At 43.0% G+C, this 22,225-nt stretch overlaps 1 protein-coding gene across 2 annotated transcripts in view; it reads left to right on the forward strand.

The window, feature by feature from the left end:
- The window catches only part of LOC124712048 (glutamate synthase [NADH]), a 386,910-nt gene that overhangs the window by 137,329 nt on the left and 227,356 nt on the right, over positions 1-22,225 (forward strand). For both annotated transcript variants that reach the window (XM_047242338.1, XM_047242339.1), the window contains exon 3: positions 15,281-15,411. In XM_047242338.1, the coding sequence (XP_047098294.1) occupies positions 15,281-15,411 (131 nt within the window). The remainder of the gene's footprint in view (positions 1-15,280; positions 15,412-22,225) is intronic.

Genomic DNA, 22,225 nt, shown 5'->3' on the forward strand with positions numbered 1-22,225 from the left:
ATTTGATAGCAGTTTAACAGCGCCACAGTGGGTCTCACCCATTCAGAAGTGACTGGTTGATGCGTGTGAAATTTTCCACTGTCCTTTTCGTGGTGTTGAGAATGAAAGAGGAGGAAGAGAGTGAGATCCTGTTGCGGCACTTACCGTACTACTAGGAAATGACACCACGGAAACAGAAAATCGTAACGGCCCCCAGCCGACTTACGGATCACCAGCACGGGGGACTGCATGACAAAAAGTCAGCGTCTAAACCGGTGTACATAATATTTGCGGTAGTAATCTGCAACACCATGGTGAGCATTACGTTAGGTTCCTTCCTCTCATTAAGTGAGAATCACAGAAATTTATCAACTTAAAAATTTTATCAGTAGTAGGAATCTCTAGACAGAGAAATATATTAAATACTTCAGTGAAAGTTGGTGTATGTAGTTCACTGTGGAATAGTAAGAACATATTTACGAATTTCTGGGATATTTTGTTTAAGATGCTCCCAAATATACGCATATGATCCAGCGTCAAGATGTAGCAGAATGTCATGCTAGTCTTACTGCACATTTCCATTATGATTCTTTCCGCTATCACCAGTACTCCCTGCCTCTAAATATTTCGCGGTGATTCTCTTCATGCCAGAATGCGTTGCTTGTTAGTCTTTCAGGCGATGCCCAGACCCGGACAGAATCAACACGGACTAATGAGAGTTGTAACAGCTGATCTTGTGTTGGGACTGTATAACACCCACAGAAATAAAAATTTATTTTAATCTGGAACAGACGATCGCTCTTATGTGGCACACTGACAGAGCGTTAATGATTTTTTTTTGGGAGGGGGCAAGAGAGGGGGAGGAAGAAAGACAATGTCGTGACTTAGTCATAAAATGTTTGTCACTTCGAGAAGTTTATTTATCGCTGATTGCATTAGCTCAGCTTCCTCCAAGCTCGAACAGTAAAAGGTAACTCACGAGTGAGTGGAGGAATAATTGAAATAAAGGAATAAAATTTAACGTGCTCTAAGACGCGGGGGTTACTCGTCATATTTGCGCATACAGTCAAAGTATCGTCAGAGTAAAAATGAGCAAAGGAGAAAAACAAATGATGGCGAAAGTAGGACACGTCGTAAATCCGGCGCAGGTGAAAGTTATTGCTCGCAGATAGGCCCTCTTACGTCAGCACCCGTGTCTTATTACTCAGTGCTGGCGTGTCACTTATCACCAGCGTGGTCTGTGTGAAATTCACGCTGCCGTAGCCAGACTTGCGAAATCTACCATTCCGCAACACGATTAAGCTCCACTCTCAATGGAGTCGTAATTTTAACTGGCAGAATGAGTCTCCCCACTTGCTCATTAATTTAATTTTACGGCTCGTTTAGCAAAAATTAACTGATTGGCCAGCGAGCGATAAATTGATTTGACCGTCAGAACGCAGATACGCAGATGTCGGGAGAACTGCCTTTTAGCTCGACACCTACATTTTAACTTCCCAAGCGTCTGCACACTGTTACGCGGAGAGTATAATTTCCTCACCTCTCTTTTCCTATTCCGTTCGTGAATATTATTGATATCACTTGAAGCACGTAGTAATTTCTTTGATTCATTCTGGAACGAGAAGGTGAATGACAAGTTTGTGGTCCTGCTACTTCATTCCGTTACTGTATCCCGGCAGTGTCCTGTTCATGCCGTCTCAGTGTCTGTTACCATGCATAGCTCAGAGAAATGCGAGAATGTTTCCCTTCGTAAACCCGTCACGACCAAGTGCTGTTGATTCTTACAAATTGAAACCCGTCACGCGTTACTAGATAGTGGTAAAAACTTCTAGGTGGTCAACTGAACGATGGCTGTGTGTGTCTCAACGAAGTTGTTGTTCACTTAACAGTATTCAGTGATAGTTAGTTTCCTGCAGTTGACAATATCGTACACAAGGGGCAAGTGAGTTAACATTCTCGTTCGATGTTAGGACCTGAAACTATCGGTGTACTTTCGGAACGGGCGATTGACCGTAGTTACATAAAGTTTTCTTGGCTTCAGACGTTACGTGATACATGTAATTTTCCTTTCAGATAAAATATAAAGTAAGAAGTAGGATGGTCTTTTGCAGTTGTGATGCATTGGTCTTAATATGTAGACAGCTAATTAGTTCATTCATTGCTCTGCTTCCAGTATTCTTTTATGCCATATGCCTTTTTGTCAAAATCGGATTTTCTTCGCGAGATCATTTCAGACCAGTGTGTCACTATACCTTCCGCCTTGCGCTTTCTTTCGACAGCGATGTTAAATGCCACATTCACTCTCAAAAAGGTTTCGTTAGTAAATTTTTAATTCAATTTTCTAGGCACTCAGTTCATTTTATTTCATCGGTGATGCGACTGTGACACGACATATGGCCCGTAGTGCGCAGCGGAATCTAAACATTACCGTACTCTGGTTACCGGTCACATAGAAAGCATTACGTGAAAAACTCGTTACTTCGAGCAAGGCACAATAAAATACGAATGGGTAAATATAGTGTTGTAGGCTGCCTGCAGTGCACATTTGCAGGAACGGTTGCCTATACCTGGCACCAACTTCTCAGATAACGATTATAGAAACTACCTGTTTTAAATAATCTGGAAGTTTTTGCATTAAATAAATTATAAATAAAATTCAAAGCTGTTGCAGCGCTGAAATATGAACCACTAAGCAAACAACATAAAACAAGTAAGTCGTATGTGAGAAGTTCAAAAATGTTATTTTGGTTTGTCAGTATTATTGCATGTGAATTATTTTAGTATTACTGTTGTTCAGTTACAAAGATTTATACTTTTCTGATTGACGAAATCGGCTGACTTGTTGAGGCGTCATTACTGAATAATTTAAGTCCTCTTCTAACGAAACAAACTGGCATTTTTTTGGTTTGTTTTGAGTTTCATTAATTCGTCATATGGTAATAAGCGACACCTGGTATTGTTGCGATAGGAAATGTGCTGGATCTTGGTCTAGGTAATAATGAGTGAGATTCATGCCGAGATCGAGGAGTTAAACTTTTACATAACTAGCGTTATTATGCAGTTCTCAATTAAATTCGCTGTGTAAGCCTTCCGGAAGTTCTAATATAATATGATGCAATAGACGTACAGGCTGTCGATGCTGTTAAGATGCCGGCGTCGGCGACTGTGACAGTTCTCCATTAGCTCCAGTTGTTACGAAAACACTCTGATAAACTGCAGTCCATTTTGGGATAGGATCTTGACAGTATTTGGAGCTTAATTCAGCTTCTCGTATACGTCGGTCACATTGTGCCCCGTAAAATATGACGCGGCCTCACATGGACCAACGTTTCGTCTTGCACGAGATACACACATCCACTCTGTATCGTGACTAGTATTGGCGTACCCAGCGCACGTAATAAATCAACGTCGAGATGCCTTGCTACCATCGCAGTTTACTGTCTGGTAAATATAAAAACACCTAACTTCCCCTAACATTTTCTTGCTGATAGCGATTTATTGTAAAATAATTTACATAAAATTACAAAGGTTGATAAAATAAGCTTTGCAAAGTGTGTATAAATTACGAAAAACCACATTTTAAAGGAACATATTAAAAAAATATCACACTTGCGTTAGTGTTACATACCTATCATCTAATAAGGTTTAAATGTGTTGAGTCATGTGAAAATGCGGAGGTTTTACACCTATGATAACTGGATGGTGGACAGTCGGTTTAATCGTGCCCATACATCTGATGGCATTGCTTTACATCTTTTTGGGATATCTAAAGCTTTTGCACAAATAATTTGCGTATCGCTTCATAAAGTTCACTATCCAAATAAAACAGTCCGCAAAGCCAACCGCTTTGCTTACCACCTATCTCGGAAGCAGTTAAAGACTTATCGCGATATGGCTGGAGCCTTACGAGTGTGTTTTTCTGTGCCCCAAGCAATATGTCCCTTCTGTTAGTGACATTTTTGAAGGCCATCCCGATAGAGCAGTCATTCGCTTGTTGATGTCGGCAACGCGACACGCCATTCTCTATCTGAACTACACTGTTTGAACGTTGGCGTCTGTCCTGTTGATAAGTGTTGGGCCAAGAGTCGCTGTCCTTCGACGTGATAGGTATTTTTAACATCGTCATAGCTGTTCTGTCTAGAGTTCTGGGCAAATACCATTTGATATTTGGAAAATGTGTACACCTTTCATTTAAAAAGTGAATAGCAGTTTCATTTTTGCCGAGAGAATGTAAAGCACCAACCAGTAGAGTTTTACTCCTTCATCCCTCCGACGCGAATTCCGTTGTAGTGGTTTTAAAATCAAGGGCAGACCAACTGGATTTAAGTTTTCCGTGCTTTATCATAAAGCCAACGAACATTGTGTGGCGAAGAGTATTTGTTGTATCAATGTCATCACCCTCCTCTCCTATCCCTCCCTCTCCTTCTCCCACATCATAACCTGTGCGTGGGTGGTACACGGAATGGAAGGACAAACATCTCCCCTCTAGCTATCGCCCCATTTCTCTCACGAGCAGTGTCTGTAAGGTTTTGGAGCGTATGGTGAATTACCGTTTAGCGTGGTGGCTGGAATCCCGCAGTCTTTTAACACCTGCCCAATGCGGATTCCGAAAGCATCGTTCTGCAGTTGACCATCTTGTTGCTCTCTCCACTTATATCATGAACAATTTTCTCCGGAAACGCCAAACAGTAGCAATATTTTTTGATCTGGAGAGAGCATACGATACCTGTTGGAGGACAGGCATCCTCCGCACACTGTTCTCTTGGGGCTTTCGAGGTCGGCTGCCCCTTTTTCTTCGCGAATTTATGGCAGAGCGCACATTTAGGGTGCGGGTGAACACTACTCTCTCCCGTACTTTCTCCCAAGAAAACGGGGTACCCCAGGGCTCCGTGCTGAGTGTTGTACTGTTTTCCATTGCCATCAATCCAATTATGGATTGTCTCCTTCCTGATGTCTCGGGCTCCCTCTTTGTGGACGATTTTGCGATCTACTACAGCTCTCAACGGACCAGCCTTCTTGAACGACGTCTTCAAGGATGTCTCGATCGCCTCTACTCTTGGAGCATCGAAACCGGCGTCTGTTTTTCTCCCAGTAAGACCGTTTGTGTTAATTTTTGCTGACGTAAGGAGTTTCTTCCGCCCTCCTTACACCTAGGTCCTGTCAACCTTCCGTTTTCAGACGTCGCTAAATTCTTGGGTCTTATGTTTGACAGAAAACTGTGCTGGTCCTCCCACGTTTCCTATCTTTCGGCTCGCTGTTTGCGATCCCTCAACACCCTCCGTGTTCTGAATGGTACCTCCTGGGGAGCGGACCGAGTGGTCCTTCTCCGCCTCTATCGCGCCTTCGTGCGCTCGAAATTGGACTATGGAAGCATAGTCTACTCCTCTGCTCGGCCGTCTGTTCTTCGGCGTCTTGACTCTATCCACCACCGTGGATTACGTTTAGTGTCTGGAGCTTTTTACACCAGCCCTGTGGAAAGCCTTTATGCTGAGACTGCTGAACCTCCGCTGTCCAATCGGCGAGCAGTCCTTCTGAGTCGTTATGCTAGCCATCTGTCTTCCATGCCTGCTAATCCAGCCCATGACATTTTTTTCGACGCCTCCTTTGATGTAGGGTATGCAGGCCGCCCCTCCTCCCTACTACCACCGGGAGTCCGCTTCCGTCAACTGCTCCATTCTCTTTCCTTCCGCTTTCCTAAAACCTTCTTGACAACTTGGGGTACAGCACCGCCTTGGCTCCGTCCCCGGATCTGCCTGCTCTGTGACCTTTGTCGATTTCCCAAGGATGGTACCCCTTCACTTGTTTATCGTCGGGCATTTGCTGCTCTATGTGCACAAATGACGGACGCCACATTTATTTACACCGACAGCTCGAAAACATCGTTAGGTGTAGGGGGTGCCTATATTGTTGGCGACACCCCAAATCACTTTCGGCTTTCCGACCAGTGTTCGGTTTATACTGCGGAACTTCACGCTGTTCTCCAGGCTGTCCACTACATCCGCCGCCATCAGCGGATACAATACGTTATCTGCTCAGATTCTCTCAGCTCTCTCCTCAGTCTCCAAGCTCTTTATCCTGTGCACCCTCTGGTCCACCGGATTCAGGACTGTCTGCGCTTGCTCCATGTGGAAATGAGGCGGCCGATATTGCAGCCAAGGCTGCCGTCTCTCTTCTTCGGCCAGCTATTCAATCGATTCCCTTCACCGATCTACGGAGCGTTTTATGTCGTCGTGTTGTTCATTTATGACACGCGCATTGGTCGACACTTCTCCATAATAAATTGCGGGACGTGAAAGCTCTTCCTTGTGCTTGGACCTCTTCCTCCCGAACGCGTCGTCGGGAGGAGGTAATTTTAACTAGACTCCGGATAGGGCACTGTCTTTTTGGCCATCGACATCTTTTAAGCGGCGATCCTCCCCCACTCTGTCCCCACTGCTCTCAGCTGTGGACGGTAAGACACCTTTTAATTGAGTGCCCCTATTTTAATCCGTTACGCTCCCGTCTACAGCTATCGCCTGATATATCGTCGATTTTAGCAGATGACACGCGCTCAGCCGACCGCGTTCTCAAGTTTATTAGTGCCAGTGAAATGACGTCAGTCATTTGAAGCTTTTTTTGGGGACAACCAACCCCTTTCTGTAGTGGATTTTTAAGCCTTCCTTCTGCTTTTAGTTTCTCCAATTTTATGACTTTCGTTCCCATTGCTGCTGGTTTCCATTTTCGGTTTTTTACTGTTTCCCAAGTCACGGACCGGGCGCTAATGACCATAGCAGTTTTGCGCCCTAAAACCAAAACAAAAAAAAAAGCGCCTTTGGTGGTATAATTGTGTTGGGGGTTGCACTTGGGCTTTCCACCCAGGAGAACCTGGGTTCAAGTCCTAGATAGGGCACTGACGCTTTGAATTTCCCGCAATTCCCGGGCGGGGGGTGGCATGGAACGTCAGCACTACCTTGTGACAAAGAAATTCCCACCCCCGCCAGAGAGGGTAGGTGGGGGGGGGGGGGGCGGCGGTGACCCACGTGCAGGTTGAAGAAGATATCTGTCATTTGGGGGTGGGGTAATTAATTGATCAGTTTAATTAATTTGTATATCAATGTGATATCAGTTTGATATCAAAATTGTGTCCATGCCGCCCTTACCCTACTACTACCACCCTCGTATCTTCGGCATAATACTTTAAAAATTGGAAACAGTCGGTTAAATCCACTGGCGGACCAACGAAGAGACTATCGTGAGTTGTCTACAGACATACATTTCTACGAGTAGAAAGGCATAGATACAGGCTTAAGTTACTCTATGGCACGAATGTTAGTGTGGTCCAGTGGTGCGTTGGTCGTATCACCTTTGTTCGTATATTAAGGAGAATAGCGTATATAAAACTAAGTGAGGCGTATAAAAATCTATGAAGACAATGATTGATGACTATAAAAGTGTATTTATCAGCATTGTTTCAGTAACAACCATACAAACATTCCAACAATAGTTTTACCACGATGGAAAAAGGCTCCTAACTATGTAGCAGATATTTTGTTAATGCGAATACGAGAATCACGGTGTGGCTATATTGTGTTGAGCTTCATCCGACATATAAGTCGAGTAATAAAAAATGAAAATAATTTGCTTATCGTCGTGAGATAAATAGTGTAAGTTTTCGGACCAGTTTTGGCGCCATCAAAATCATTGGATAACCGCGTAAACAGTGCGTGATCTGTCGTGTAAACAGCACTCTTACATCAACTGCTGTTTATATAGGCAATCTGTGTTTATTGCTAGACCATTGTTCTGAAGCAGGCGTATCGCCACAACTACGAGGCAGGCATGTCGCCACAACTGTACGGCGTCTACATTAAAATATTTATTTCTGTTTAACTACAACTAGAGAATGTTCTGCTAGTTACTCAGGATATAAATGTAGCCATTTTCTAAATTAACTTTTTTTAATTTTATTTATTTATTTTTACCGTCGCCATGCAGCCGGCTATGGCATCCACATAATATAATTCTGAACACACATTCTATTGTCATCTCGTGCAATCGCTTGTACTGGCGGTGGTTGCGTCTTCCCAACACAATATTTCGACGTCTTAACTCGGCGTCGAAATATTGTGGGAGACGCAGACCACAACCAGTGCAGCTGATTCCACGATACGACTCCGAATCCCCGGGAAAGGCCGAGAAATTACACATATTCCATTAACATTTCGCCATTTTCACTGGCTGATTTGGAGAAGATAAAAACCGGCCGACGCTAGTACATAGAAACTGAACTGAGCTGACTGAGGCGAACAACGAAAAATCTTAAAGGGGATGATTTGATGGAGATTGGTACCCCGATCCTCCGAAATGACGTAACAGCGCCTTAACCACTGCCCTACAATGCTCAGTGTTCTTAACTACTGTTCATACTGCTGTATGGCAGTAACGATTTTACACGTGACCAATATGTATTAAAGGACTGAAAAGGGCCCTAAAAAAAGTTGCATTGATAGAGAGGATTTTGACCTATTTATGTGGTGCTTCGAAAATTCCGTATTCAACCCTTACCTGCACGGGAACCAGACAAATCAGTCAGGCACGAAGTGTGTAGGTTTCGCTATTTGTTGCAGTCTGCCGGCAGGTTCCACTTCAAGAACGCTCTGCAGGACGGCACAAAAGCGAGAACCTTAGTGGCGAGATTCGTATACCTTTCGTCCAGAAGGCGGAGGCAGGTAGCGAAACTTTTCTTTTAACTGACTGTTACCCTGGAGGAAGAGGCTAGGCCTTCTCCCGCACTGCAGTCTGTCATTAAGGAGGCTAACGATGCGTATGGAATACCCAAAGCAATCATTCCCTCTGCATAACGTGTTTCCGACGCAAAGCCGGAAGGTAACACACTGCAATTTGTCCTCTTTCATGTGGGCATTTAAACTGTTTCTTCACCATAGCATGTACCTATTTAATAGTGTATGCACTCACAATCGGAAATGAAGCTCTGAAAAGTTGAAAAGCCTTACTACTCATTAGCTGACGATGACGTTACAAGCAGGATTAATTGAACTATTCCAATCATTTCGCATTCATCATTCGCTGTACGTCATACCGACAGTCACAAAGTTACGTGCATCTCTGTCTGTAAATGGCAAAATACACTGTAGCGCCAAATAAACTGGTATTGGCATGCGTATTGAAATCTAGAGGTATGTAAACAGGCAGAATACGGCACTTTGGTCGGCAACGCCTGTATAAGACAACAAATGTCTGGCGCAGGTGTTAGATCGGTTACTGCTGCTGCAATGGCAGGTTATCAAGATTTAAGTGAGTATGAACGTGGTGTTATAGTCGGCGTACGAGTGATGGGGCACATCATCTCTGAGGTAGCGCTGAAGTGGGGATTTTCCCTTGCGACCATTTCACGAGTGTACCGTGAATATCAGGAAGCAGGTAAACATTAAATCTCCAACATTGCTGCGGCCGGAAAAAAGATCCCGCAAGAACGGGACCAACGACGACTGTAGAGAAACGTTCAACGTGACAGAAATGCAGCCCTTCTGCAAATTGCTGGTCATTTCAATGCTGGTCATCAAAAAGTGTAAGCTTGTGAATTATTCAACGAAACATCATCGATATGGGCTTTCGGAGCCGAAGGCCCACTCGTGTACGCTTGATGACAGCACCACATAAAGCTTTACGCCTCGCCAGGGACAGTCAACACCGCCATTGGACTGTTGGTGACTGGAAACATGTTCCTGGTCGGACGAGTCTCGTTTAAATTTCTATAGAGCGGATGGCCGTATACGGGTATTGAGACCTCATGAATCAATTAACCCTACACGTCGGCAATGGACTGTTCAAACTGGTGGAGGCTCTGTAATGGTGTGGGGCGTGTGCGGTTGGTGTGATATGGGACCCCTGATATGTCTAGATACGACTCTGACAGGTAACACGTACGTAAGCATCCTGTCTTACCACCTACATCCATTCATGTCCATTATGCATTCCGACGGACTTGGACAATTCCCGGACGTCCAGAATTACTACAGAGTGGCTCCAGGAACACTCTTGAGTTTAAACACTTCCGGTGGCCACCACGCTCCCCAGACATGAACATCATTGAACATAACTGGGATGCCTTGCAATGTGCTGTTCAAGAGAGATCTACAACCCTCGTATTACGGATTTATGGACAGCCCTGCAGGAATCATGGTATCATTTCCCTCCAGCACTACTTCAGACGTTGGTAGAGTCCATCCCACGTCGTGTTGCGGTACTTCTGCGTGTTCTCGGGGGCCCTACACGATATTAGGCAGGTGTTCCTTTGGCTCTTCAGTGTATAACATCTCAAATGAAATTTTGAAGCGCAGAAAAATTGCCTCCTAGCATTTCGTTTTGCAAGAGAGATCCAACTGGCAAAATTGGTTGTAGTTTCGTATCATGTCCCCCACGAAACCATTTTACCATTCTGGAACAGACGTAACATGTAATGAGAGCTATCCTGTTACTCCAGGTTTCGGCATCGAGATTTTCGAGACTGAGACGAAATGTCATAGGGCAGTAATTTTCATCTTTGATAGGCCGTAAAACGAAAGGACATGACGTATATTCAGAAAATAGTAACCTCCAAAGCCTCTGTTGTATGGGCAATGCAGAAATGTTCGTTAATGCATTTTAGATAGCATATATTTTTCTGAAGGACAGTAAAGTCAACACTATCGCGATTCTATTGGTGGAATCCGCTACAGAATAGAACACGTGTTACATACCCAACCGGGGACCTAATTAAATGTATCGGACTTGACAGATAATGTGTGAAATACAGTGCGTACAACCACGAAAAAAAACACTGAAAAATGTTTTAAAAAGTTGGATATTTTAGTAAGAACTTTAAGAATACCTGGAAAATGTATAATCGTAAAAGAAGTCGCTTACCACTTTCTTTAGCGACGCTACGTCTGTTGTAAAAAGAGATCCCATTGGAATAATAAACCCGTTTCACACTTCCTTTGTATGGTAGTATCGTGATTCTGAGTAGGATATACAGTTCTATCGTTAAAGGTTTGTAACACTGTTTTACACTAACAAGTTTGAGGCATTTTCCAAAAGTTTCCTTTATTGAGGCATTGATTTCAGAATGTAAATATAAATTTTCCAGCCCTATAAATATTTGGCGCTCTTATTCGCAAGAGATGCGATGATGGTAACATTGAATATATTACTTCAGTGTGACGTTCGCATTGTAACAGCTCCTTCTAGGGGAGTTAAGAGTTGTTTGTCAAAATCGCTATCACATTTTGTTCGGAAAGGAACAAATCCATATGTCTAGGCCAGTTAGTCTGCTGCTGATGCTGCTGAGTTCGGCACCGGTTGGCTTCGCCGTCGCCTCGATTACAGAGAGCAATTTTCTGCTCTCCGCTGCAAGCCATCAATCATTCTATCACTCACGCTAGTAGACGAGCAGGCATGCGATTCGCAGCCTCTGGTGTTACCAATTCAGCACTGCCGGCTTCTCACTCTGCTCTTACATTGCCTTATATAAGACGTTGCCTTCACTGGAGTTACGAACAATGACGATCCTCGATTTTCTCTTTAAAATATTTTGTATGCGTACAGATTAAAAGAAACAGTCTCAGGCCACTCATCTTCCCACTCACCCCTAGTTTAAATACATCCCCGATATTATTTAATTTTATTTGTACAGTGAACAAGCCGTGAAGGGAACCAAAGGTGAATTTGGAAAAGAAATTAAAATTCAAAAAGAAGAAATAAAAACATTTGTTTGCCGATGACACTGTAATTCTGTCGGAGACCGCAAAGCACTTGGAAGAGGAATTGAACGGAATTAATGTTTCGAACAGAGAGCATGAAATGAACATTAACAAAAGTAAAAGAAAGTTAATTGAATGTAATCGAATTCAGTCTGGCGATGCTGAAGGAATTATACTAGGAAATGAGACACTAAAAGTAATACATAAGTTTTGCTATTTGGGAAACAAAATAACTGATGATGGCAGAAAGAGAGATGGTACAATATGCAGGCTAGCACGAAAAGTATTTCTGTTAAGATCTGAGATCAAAAAACAGCTCTAAACACTATGGGACTTAACATCTGAGGTCATCAGTCCCCGAGACTTAGATCTACTTAAACCTAAGTAACCTAAGGACATAACACACATCCATGCCCGAGGCAGGATGCGAACCTGCAACCGTAGCAGCAGCGCGGTTTCGGACTGAAGCGCCTAGAACCGCTCGGTCACAATGGTCGGCATCTGATACCAATTTAAGTGTTAAAAAGTCTTTCCTGAAGGTTTTTATCTGGAGTGTAAGCTTGGATGGCAGTCGAACGTTGGAAAAAATAGCTTTTTGAAATGTGATGAAATAGAAGAACGCTTAAGCTTGGGTCGTTGCAGAGAAATAACAAATGAGGAGGCACTGTATCGATTTGCGGAAAAAAAATTTATGGCTTAACTTGACTAAAAGTAGAGATCTATTGATAGGAATCATCCTGAGGCACCATGAATTGTCGTTTGGTAATGGAAGGACGTGGCTGATAAAAAATGCAAAGAGAGACCAATACTTGAAAACGGTAAGCATGTTGAAATGGATGTAGGTTGCAGCAGTTACGCAGAGATGGAGACACCTGCGCAGCATGGTGAGCTGCATGAAACCCCAATTTCGGACTGTATGCTTCTACTATTAATACTACTTGCATGAGCTACAAATATAAATGGTCTGATGAATAACATCGGAAGCTTTGCGTGGCTGTTTGCGGATGATTCTGTAGCATACAGGAAAGTTGCAACGCCAGAAAACTGTTGATCTTTGCAGAAAGAGTTGTAGAGGATCGGCGCTTCATGTAGGAACTGTCAGTCGGCGCTACATGTAAATAAGTGTAACGTTTTAAGGATGATAAAATGGAAAGACTAATGTTAATCCAAATAGTCATTACTGCACAAATCAGAAAAGCGGCAAAAGGGGGAATTTTAAGTTAGCGTTTCTCTTCCGGCATTAATGTGTTATAGGTTGTAGACGACACACACACAAGTTATTTGTGATACCCCAATCTGTATGAGAAAGTTCCTCAGATCTAAAATTGACAGGGAGTTAAGACTACGGAGTTGAGGCAGTTTTCCCGCTTGCTATTGACAGCTTTAATTTTCTGATGATAAACTTTGGGTTAGCAGATGTGGTTTTCGGGTTTACACACACACACACACACACACACACACACACACACACATTTGGACTGCAAACTCAGCAGTTATGTCTGATACGCATAAAATTTGTTCAATCTGGCTCACCTTTGACATTTCTCGCAGCGGTATTGATCCAGGCGCTAGCGCTATTCGTTTGTAGCTGCCTCTCTTCAGATGCGGGCTGCTTTACGTATTAGCAGCCGCTTCACAGTAGGCTGCTGGGATCAGAAGCAGACGTGAAGACGGCTGTATAAGGAAGTGTGCACCTCCATTAGTCGTCACACACACATTCCATAGCTTTGTCTCAAGACAGGTTTGCCTTTGTAGTCATGCGGTCATTACTTAAAACGCCACAGTCGACTGGAATGTTAAAACGAAATAAGCATTCCGCAGTATTCGTATGTTTTCGTACTTTCACTTACAACGCACCAAAGGGATTTTCATTTTTATTTCGAAAGGACGAGGACAAAACGCTACAGGCTGGAGTATTAGTTCTATTCACGTGCAAATCAATCGGGAAACCGATTGTACATGAGGTATGTTACAGTGCAGAAATCTCAAAACACCGGTTATCTGTGGTCTATCACAATGCTTCACGTGCAGTTAGTTCTAAAACTGAAACCGTTTACCGACAATGAAACAATTTTACAAAGGAAAAATGGGTGACGCACACATGTGGATATCTTGAGCTTGTGACACTGCCGCGCCGTGAAGATGTTAGCGACAATGCTACATTACACCTTAGACGTTTTTGCAGTGCGCAAATTATTGCCTGTTCCTTCAGTAGCGTATTATGATACGCACAACTAATGGTTTAACTGACAAAAGTTACTGACGGACTATCAGGTGTATTGCTTATTATTGGAATTGTTCATTCTCCAAAACGCAAGTGAGCTGCATTATGATTTCTAAGACACAACACACAATGAATTTCTTCACACTGAAACTTAACGTGTACTCCACATATGAAGCGAATAACTAAATTGAAGATACTTCCGGATCGATGCAATTTCATCCCACTTACATCCAAACACACACGTCTAAAGAGGGTTCATCTCAAGAACGCTGCCCACAACTTAGGCTGATGCAGATATTACGCCCATCGCGCGTCCAACACAACGACGATAATTTGTAAATCATTGTCAGAAGGCAAAGATTATTTTTCACTCTTGGACACAGCCAGAGCTATTGCTGCATGACTTACTAGTACTCAATATTCCACGACTTATCTGTACTCAGTACGCTGCCAAACTAAGAAAATAATAGTAAATAGTGAGACGTACGACTTTTCTAATCTCAAGCTGATTAGCGCGAAATTTTCAAAGCTTACATTTCTGCTGAAATAAAAAGAGGCTTACGTTTGCTCCGTTTGCTCTCGCAGTTAGCCGGGTCTATACTGTTTGTCCAGGTCCACGTAATACATACAGAAAAATTATAAGTTAGGGTGCTTTCTTCTCATTTAGTCATGCGTAAATACCACAGATGTTCGGTTCAGGTAGGAGTTGAAGGTGACTAAATAAGCATGCAAAACGTGCTACGATTGAACTTGTCACATCTTGAACATCAAAGTAGTTTCACTCTTCGACTAGATCGTTAGTAGTGTTGATCTCATTTCTTCCCCAACATTGGTTTTGACATTCATCAAAGAATATCGATTGTAAGTGAAGATTAACGAGTGGAGTTCGAAACTTTTCAGTTACGCCGAAACACGCAGCTCATAGATGCTACGAACGCGTGTGCTGCATTAATTAATTGTCAGTTGTTTTCACCGCCGGTTCGGAAATTTTTTCCCTACTCAGAAGACATATAATTTGGCCCCATCCCTCGGACATTAGTTGCCTCTCTTTGGGGTCTAGGTAAGAAGTTTAAAAATAGAGCTAAATCTAGTGATTGTGTGAGTGGATTAGGGTTCTTTGTTCTCTTAAAATAAGTGCTAGGTAGTGGCTCGTTCGCAGACCATGTTTACTGGGACCCTGTCAGTTTCCTTTACTAATTATGGTACCCTCTGTAAACAAATTTTGCAGCCCTAGCTTGGCCCTTGCCCTGTTTGTACTATTCCGTCATTACTGTGCGAGTGTGTTACGTAGTCACACAAGAGCTGTACAACAGCGGTGCGCTGTTTTGTTTTGCAGATCGTGCGAGATGCGCAGAAACTGGCCCTGCGCATGAACCACCGTGGCGCGTGCGCCTGTGACAACGACACCGGAGACGGCGCTGGGGTGCTCACCGCCATCCCTCACGCCTTCTACCGCGCCCAGCTCAAGTAAGTACTCCATGCTCAGTACGAGACACCGGGTAAATAGTGGCAAGCACTTAACACAGCCAAGACAACTCGAGACACACAACGGTTTCCATCGACAAAGGGAAAGAAGTTAAAACATTTGTGACAAATGTCATGAAACGCAACGAAAATTTAGAACAAATGACACATAGAAGTAACCCTCCAAAACAGCCTCAGTCTAATAATTTATAGTCAGTTGTAAAGGTGCACGGTTCATCTTTTACGGCAACGTCTCCCCGTAATAGTATTGCCGTCAACATTGCTGCAATAGATGGCATTATTTCAAACGAGGGAACCATGAATTTCATAAATGATATATATCTGCGAGCAGAGAAAGTAATATGTACAAAGACCGCTATCTGAAAAAGGACATTCTCTCTGCTGCCTTCGTGTTAGAATATCTGCAGCTATCAGCCATAACTATATTCTGCTTAGGTTCTAAAGATATCTGAGCGTTTTTTACGCTTAATCACGTGTTTTTTTGCGTTTCTGAACAGGAAATTGTCAGCTGTCCCCTGTCCCCTCTCTTTTGGTTTGATTATGTTTCTTGCATTCGATACTTTTCATCGTGCCAATAGTCTGGTTCGTAGATGCACAACATCTATGAAATCCTAGGTATCTTGCTTTACTGGTGAACCTCGTAGAATATTAACATAGATACGTGATTATTAGTCCAAACTTAGTTGAACGCATTATTTGAATCCTTGCAGGAAGGTATTGCAAACTTCTGCTACCAAGCGAAATTTGAGAAAAAAGTGTGTTTTAGGAGTTCATTAAACTGATCCACGTATTACTAGTAGCCAAAAACCGAAGGGTGATCGCCAGTCTGGTTGTAACTGGTAGACGTCGCCGTCGTCATTCCGAAGACGGGTTCAGTGCGGTTCTTCACGCTAGTCTACGCTTTACAAGTCCCTTCGTCTCTGAATAACTACTGCAAACTTACACCCATTTGAACGCGCTTACTGTACGCATGTCTCCTCTCCCTCGACAATTTTTATAACCCTCCCCCCACTTCACTCCATTCCCAGATCCACTATTCTTACATGCATCAGGGCGTGTCATTCAACTGATACCTTCTTTTAGTCAAGTCGTGCTATGAATTTTTTTTCTCCTGTTCGATTTTGTACATTCTCACCAGTTATTCTATGAACCATCTTCTGTAGCATCACATTCGAAAGGATTATATTCTTTCCTTGTATGAATTGCTTATCGTCTTCGTTGCACTCCCGCACAAGGCTGCATTCCAGAGACATTTCTTCAGAAAAGACTTTATAACATTTAAATTTGTTAGATGTTAACCAGTTTTTTCAAAAATAGGTTTTTCGATATTCCAGTCTGCATTTTCTACTTCTCATCAGCTATAGGCTATCGTCAGATACCGTTGTCCTCAAGTAGCAAAACTCGTCATTACTTGCAGTGTCTCATTTTGTAATTAATTTTGTTGGTGGTGTTCTTATAACTTATTTTGTAACCACTATAAATTCCTTTCAGCTGTCCTAAGTCGGCTGCATCTCTAACACAATGTTATCGGCAAGCTGCTAAGCTTTTATTTTTTTCTCCCTAAGCTTTAATTCCGTATCTAAATTTCACCATAATTTCCTTTACTGCTTGCTCAGTGTACAGACTGAATAACATCGGGAATAGGTCACAATTGTCTCACTCCGTTCTCGGTCATTGCTTCCCTTTCATGCCCTTCGGCTCCTATAACTACAGTCTGGTTTTTGCACAGTTTGTAAAATGTCTTCTTGTATTTTATTTCGGCTACCGTCAAAATATCAAAGATGGAATTCCAGTAAAAATTAGCGAGAGCTTTCTCTGCAAACGCTATAAACGGTGGTTTCGTTTTCTTCGACCTATCTTCTGAAATCAGTCGCAGGGTCAGTATTGGCTCTCGTGCTCTTACGTTTATCCAGAACCCAAAACGATCCTTTCCAGGGAGGGGGGGGGAGGGGGGTCCTACCATGTTTACCATTCTTTTGTAAATTACTCTCGTAAGTTTTTTTGCAAATATGACTTATTAAAATGATTAGCTAGTATTCACATCTGTCAACACCTGCATGCTTTGGAACTGGAATTATTATCTTATTCTGGAAGTCTAAAGGTATTAATCCAGTCTTATATAAATTGAACACGTACAGTCTTCCGTATTGGTATTGATCTTACCAATATTTCAGACTAATTGCTTCTACTACATATTCAAAATAGTGTTTCGACATTCTGGTAAAAGTCTGGAAAAGATTCATATCTAACATCAGTTCACGAGTTAAATTTTCAGAAGCAGTACACCCACTTGAAAAAGATAGCAACCACGAAGTCGAGTTTCTCCTGCTCTTCGTAAATTTTCTTCATGTGGAATCCAGAAGCCGGAGAGCAGCATTGCTTTCTGGGCCATATTGTTAGCAGTATGTTAAAATTGCTCGTGTAAGCGGATCTTAAGAAAATATTTTGCCAATGGTCTGTACATACGAAAAGTAGCAAGTTGCACCGTGGTTTGGATTCCACGCTAAACTGTAGGTGCTTGTGTAACTGACTGGGGAAATCTATTCAAATGGCAAAGGGAGGCAAGAGCACATCACCTAGAATAGGGTCACACCTAGTAGCATCATGAGTTTCAAACCAGTGCGGGCTGAAAACAGTTTTACCTCTTCTTGTATAAAACTTTGCCTTTTCTATTATAAAACTTTTTTTACGTGTAATATATTATAGTTGATGATAATTGTAACTTCAGTGAGAATGTTCCAAGCTAAACGAAACTCGGAATAGAGAAAACTGTCATCAGTAACTGATTAAGATCGCAGACACATGTATCGTATAGGTAGAGCCAATGCTGTCTTCACTTATGTGACTGGTGAGATCAGTTTTACGCAAAGTTCAGTCTGTGAAAACCTGTCAGACGCAGTGGAAACGTGATAACCGATGTTAGTGTGCTCTTTAGATGCCAGAGGACACAGTATCAACGCGAGAGCTCGAACGGAAAGGTATACGTGGCCTCCAGGAAATTGCTTTATGGTAGCGTGACATTTCGACGCGTACAGGGTACGTTGCTGCGACAGGGACCGATGGATAGAAGAGGGTTTTAAGCAACTACAGCGAATCTTGGACCACGCACTGTGATCGCAGTAATTAGTGACTGTATTTCTTCCCTTTGATCATAGCAGTCGCTATTGTTGATTTATCTTTAGTGCACTGGAAGGGTTGTGGACCTGTCTTTGGTATCAGTAGTACGCCGTCTGATTTGGGTTGGTCCGGTGGAAAGCATGATATGAGATATGCTTTCATTGTCCAGAAACCACTAATAACTGGGACTGTAATGGCCCCGTTAACGCCGTCTTTTACGAGCTGAGCGGCAAAATATACTGTTTTCGGACGAGTATCCCTTCACTCTGCCCTCCGTAGACAGGCTAGTGCAAGTCCTGCAATCTGTCCGCAACGCTGCTCAAACATGCAGGCTGCCAAACACAAAGCGTTAGTGGATAATGAAAGAAGAAGAAGAAATGAATTAAAATTTGTGGCACGACCGGGACTTGAACCCTGGTCTCCTGATTACTACGCAGATATGCTAACCATTAGTAGTATGGCTAACACAACTGCATGGACTACCCTACTCCAGTGCCCTCCCTAACGCAAACTACAATTCATCCCTTCAGCCCATTTTCCCCTTCTTTAATTAACGGTGGTGTAATGATTAGCACATCTACCTAGTAAGCATTACTTCGGTTTCTATCCTTATCAAAGATAAAGTTGAGACTCATACGTCTAAAGGAAAATACATTCCTATCATATCAATAGATCGCCTTGACAAAGTATTATGGTTTGTAGGACTATTGGAGCAGATATGTGGAATTTATTCCTTCTTACTATGGGGATTCTGGATGGCTATCAATATGCTGGAGAAGTTGTAAAATCAGAGGTACTATCCCTCTTTCAAGCAAACCCAGCACCTATATTTCGGACACATGTGGCGAGGAAAGTGCAGGCCACCTTCGAAGTAGTGGCGCATACATACCTTGTGAGAGCAGATTATTCAGCTGCATACTCTCTCCTCCCCAACCCACCTCCCCGGCCCCCCATCGATGTTTTGTCATGAGTCAGAGATAATTCACAAGTCTATGCGCTAAGATCATTCGTGCACTGTGGTGCATCTAGTCTGTGGTATAAAGACATTGGAGACACACATCCTATTTCTTGGTTTTGCAATTTTCGCGAGTATTAGTGTGTGTTAGGAAGAGTGCCTTTTTCTCCTCGCTCACTGACCTGTTTACTAACAGGCTTTTTGGCGAGTAGCTGAGTTGCTGTGCGGTACAAGCGCGCCCGGAATCTCGTGCATGTAACGAGAGAGCGTGCCCATTTCGATGCAAATGAAGCTTCTCGGTTCGTTTAGAGGACGTAACGACACAGGTAGATCGTTATTGCGTCCATCAGTCCGCTGGGTTGTGTCGTAAGCTGATGCTGCAGCGGCGAGCGATGCAAAAGTAGCGCTCGGCATGACCAGATACTGGACAATTCAGATAGCAACTGAGTGAGCTTTTCTCCTGCGCCACTACCGTATTTTAATCATCTGTCTTGGACTGCCTTGGTGGTCTCAGTTTCTTACTACTTCTTCTCTATGTACATGTTACCTCTTGCATCCTCAATAATTTGTTTTACATATTACGTACTTTTTATCAATTCTACTTTACCTCTGTATTATTCCTTTCCGTTCTGAGTTAACCATTCACGAATCTCCTACCGGTTCCTCCTCCTGTTTAGATTTTCTAGTACGCACCACAGCCTTCCATTCCACTGTGTACGTACCGTTAATGAAATCGGTTGTTTCGTTGAGACAGTTGATAATCTTGTCTTGCCCTTACATGCTGCTCAGGATGTAAAATGAAGGAACTTGAAAGGGTTACGCGTACTTCTCAGGAGCGTGTTTTTCAAGGAAGAATTGAAAAGATTGAATATCAAAAAATCCTTTCTACTCTACAATAAACTTATTTCTCAACAACTTCCTTCACCACAATACATTTCATCCGACATCCAAGCGCCGCCCGTGGGTGGCCGAGCGGTTCTGGCGCTACAGTCTGGAACCGCGCGACCGCTACGGTCGCTGGTTCGAATCCTGCCTCGGGCATGGATGTGTGTGTTGTCCTTAGGTTAGTTAGGTTTAAGTGGTTCTGAGTTCTAGGGGACTTATGACCTCAGCAGTTGAGTCCCATAGTGCTCAGAGCCATTTGAACCATTTTTGAACATCCAAGCCTTGCTGGAAATTTGATGTTTTGAGCTCCGCAGAACGGTGAATCTGGCCGTAATGTTTTTAAATTTGGGAGCAGAAAATAAACGCTAGTGATTTGTTCTGCAGAATGCAAATATTTTAGTAGTTGCAAAAATGGTTCTGAGGTGTTTTTAAGCATGTCAACAATAGCCGTTTACCTTTTTCCTCGCACGTGATAGAAAACCGTACTATTAAAAAGAAAAACTGATGCCATGGCTTTTCCTGTAAATGTCTCTGTTAAGGCATGATGAAATGTTCTGGTTAATACTACTTGTGCGTTGTAAATTTTGTCTCAAGTGTAATTATTTTTATCAATGTGATTGGCGATAGTGTGTAGAGTGTAGAGTCTGACTGTTGGTGTTGACAACTATTAGAGAAAGGAAAAGGTGCAATGCATTGCTGACACATAGTATATTACTCTAAAAAGTATCCAAAAGTTCACAGAATATTACTCTCAAAAAGCGCCCAGAAGTTCACTGGGGGTCAATCATCACGTATGTCATTGCTTTCACCCATGTGCTGCTGTGGAGAGGTTTTTGAGACGGGTTGCTTTCAGATTTGAAGTTGCAGGTGAAGATTTTATTACCTGTGATACGCTGCTTCAAAGAAATTTGGTGTGTTATTGACACTGCTAGGAAACGGTCCCACGATTTCTGTACTGATCGTCATATCCAAATGTTTGTGCAATAAATATACGAGGGTGAGTCATATGAAAACATTGAAATTTTTTTAAAATATTATTTATTGTGCAGAAGTGGTACAAAGCTGTATCACTTTTCAACATAATCTCCCTCACGCTCAATGCAAGTCCTCCAGCGCTTACAAAGTGCATGAATTCCTATAGCAAAAAATTCTTTTAGTAGTCCGCGCAACCACTCATGCACCGCGTGGCGTACCTCTTCATCAGATCGGAACTTCTTTCCTCCCATTGCGTCTTTGAGTGGTCCAAACATATGGAAATCACTTGGGGGAAAGGTCTGTGAGTATGATGGTTGAGGAAGACACTCAAAATGCAGGTCTGTGATTGTTGCAACTGTTGCACGGGCAGTGTGGGGCCTTGCATTGTCATGTCGCAAAAGGACACCTGCTGACAGCAGTCCACGTCGCTTTGATTTGATTGCAGGCCGCAGATGATTTTTTAGGAGATCTATGTATGATGCACTGGTGACAGTGGTCCCTCTAGGCATGTAATGCTCCAAAAATGACGCCTTTTTCGTCCCGAAAAGAGTGTCAGCATAACCTTCCCTGCTGATGGCTCTGTTCGAAACTTCTTTGGTTTTGGTGATGAGGAATGGCGCACGCCATTCCTTGCTCGCTCTCCTAGTTTCCGGTTGGTGGAAGTGAACCCAGGTTTCGTCCCCAGTAACGATTCTTGCAAGGAAGCCATCACCTTCTCGTTCAAAGCGCCAAAGAAGTTCTTCACAAGCGTCAACACGTCGTTCTCTCATTTCAGGAGTCAGCAGCCGTCGCACCCATCTTGCAGACACTTTTTGAAACTGGAGCACATCATGCACAATGTGGCGTGCTGACCCGTGACTAATC

Source organism: Schistocerca piceifrons, chromosome 8 (assembly GCF_021461385.2).
Source record: "Schistocerca piceifrons isolate TAMUIC-IGC-003096 chromosome 8, iqSchPice1.1, whole genome shotgun sequence".
Taxonomy (NCBI): Eukaryota; Metazoa; Arthropoda; class Insecta; order Orthoptera; family Acrididae; genus Schistocerca; species Schistocerca piceifrons.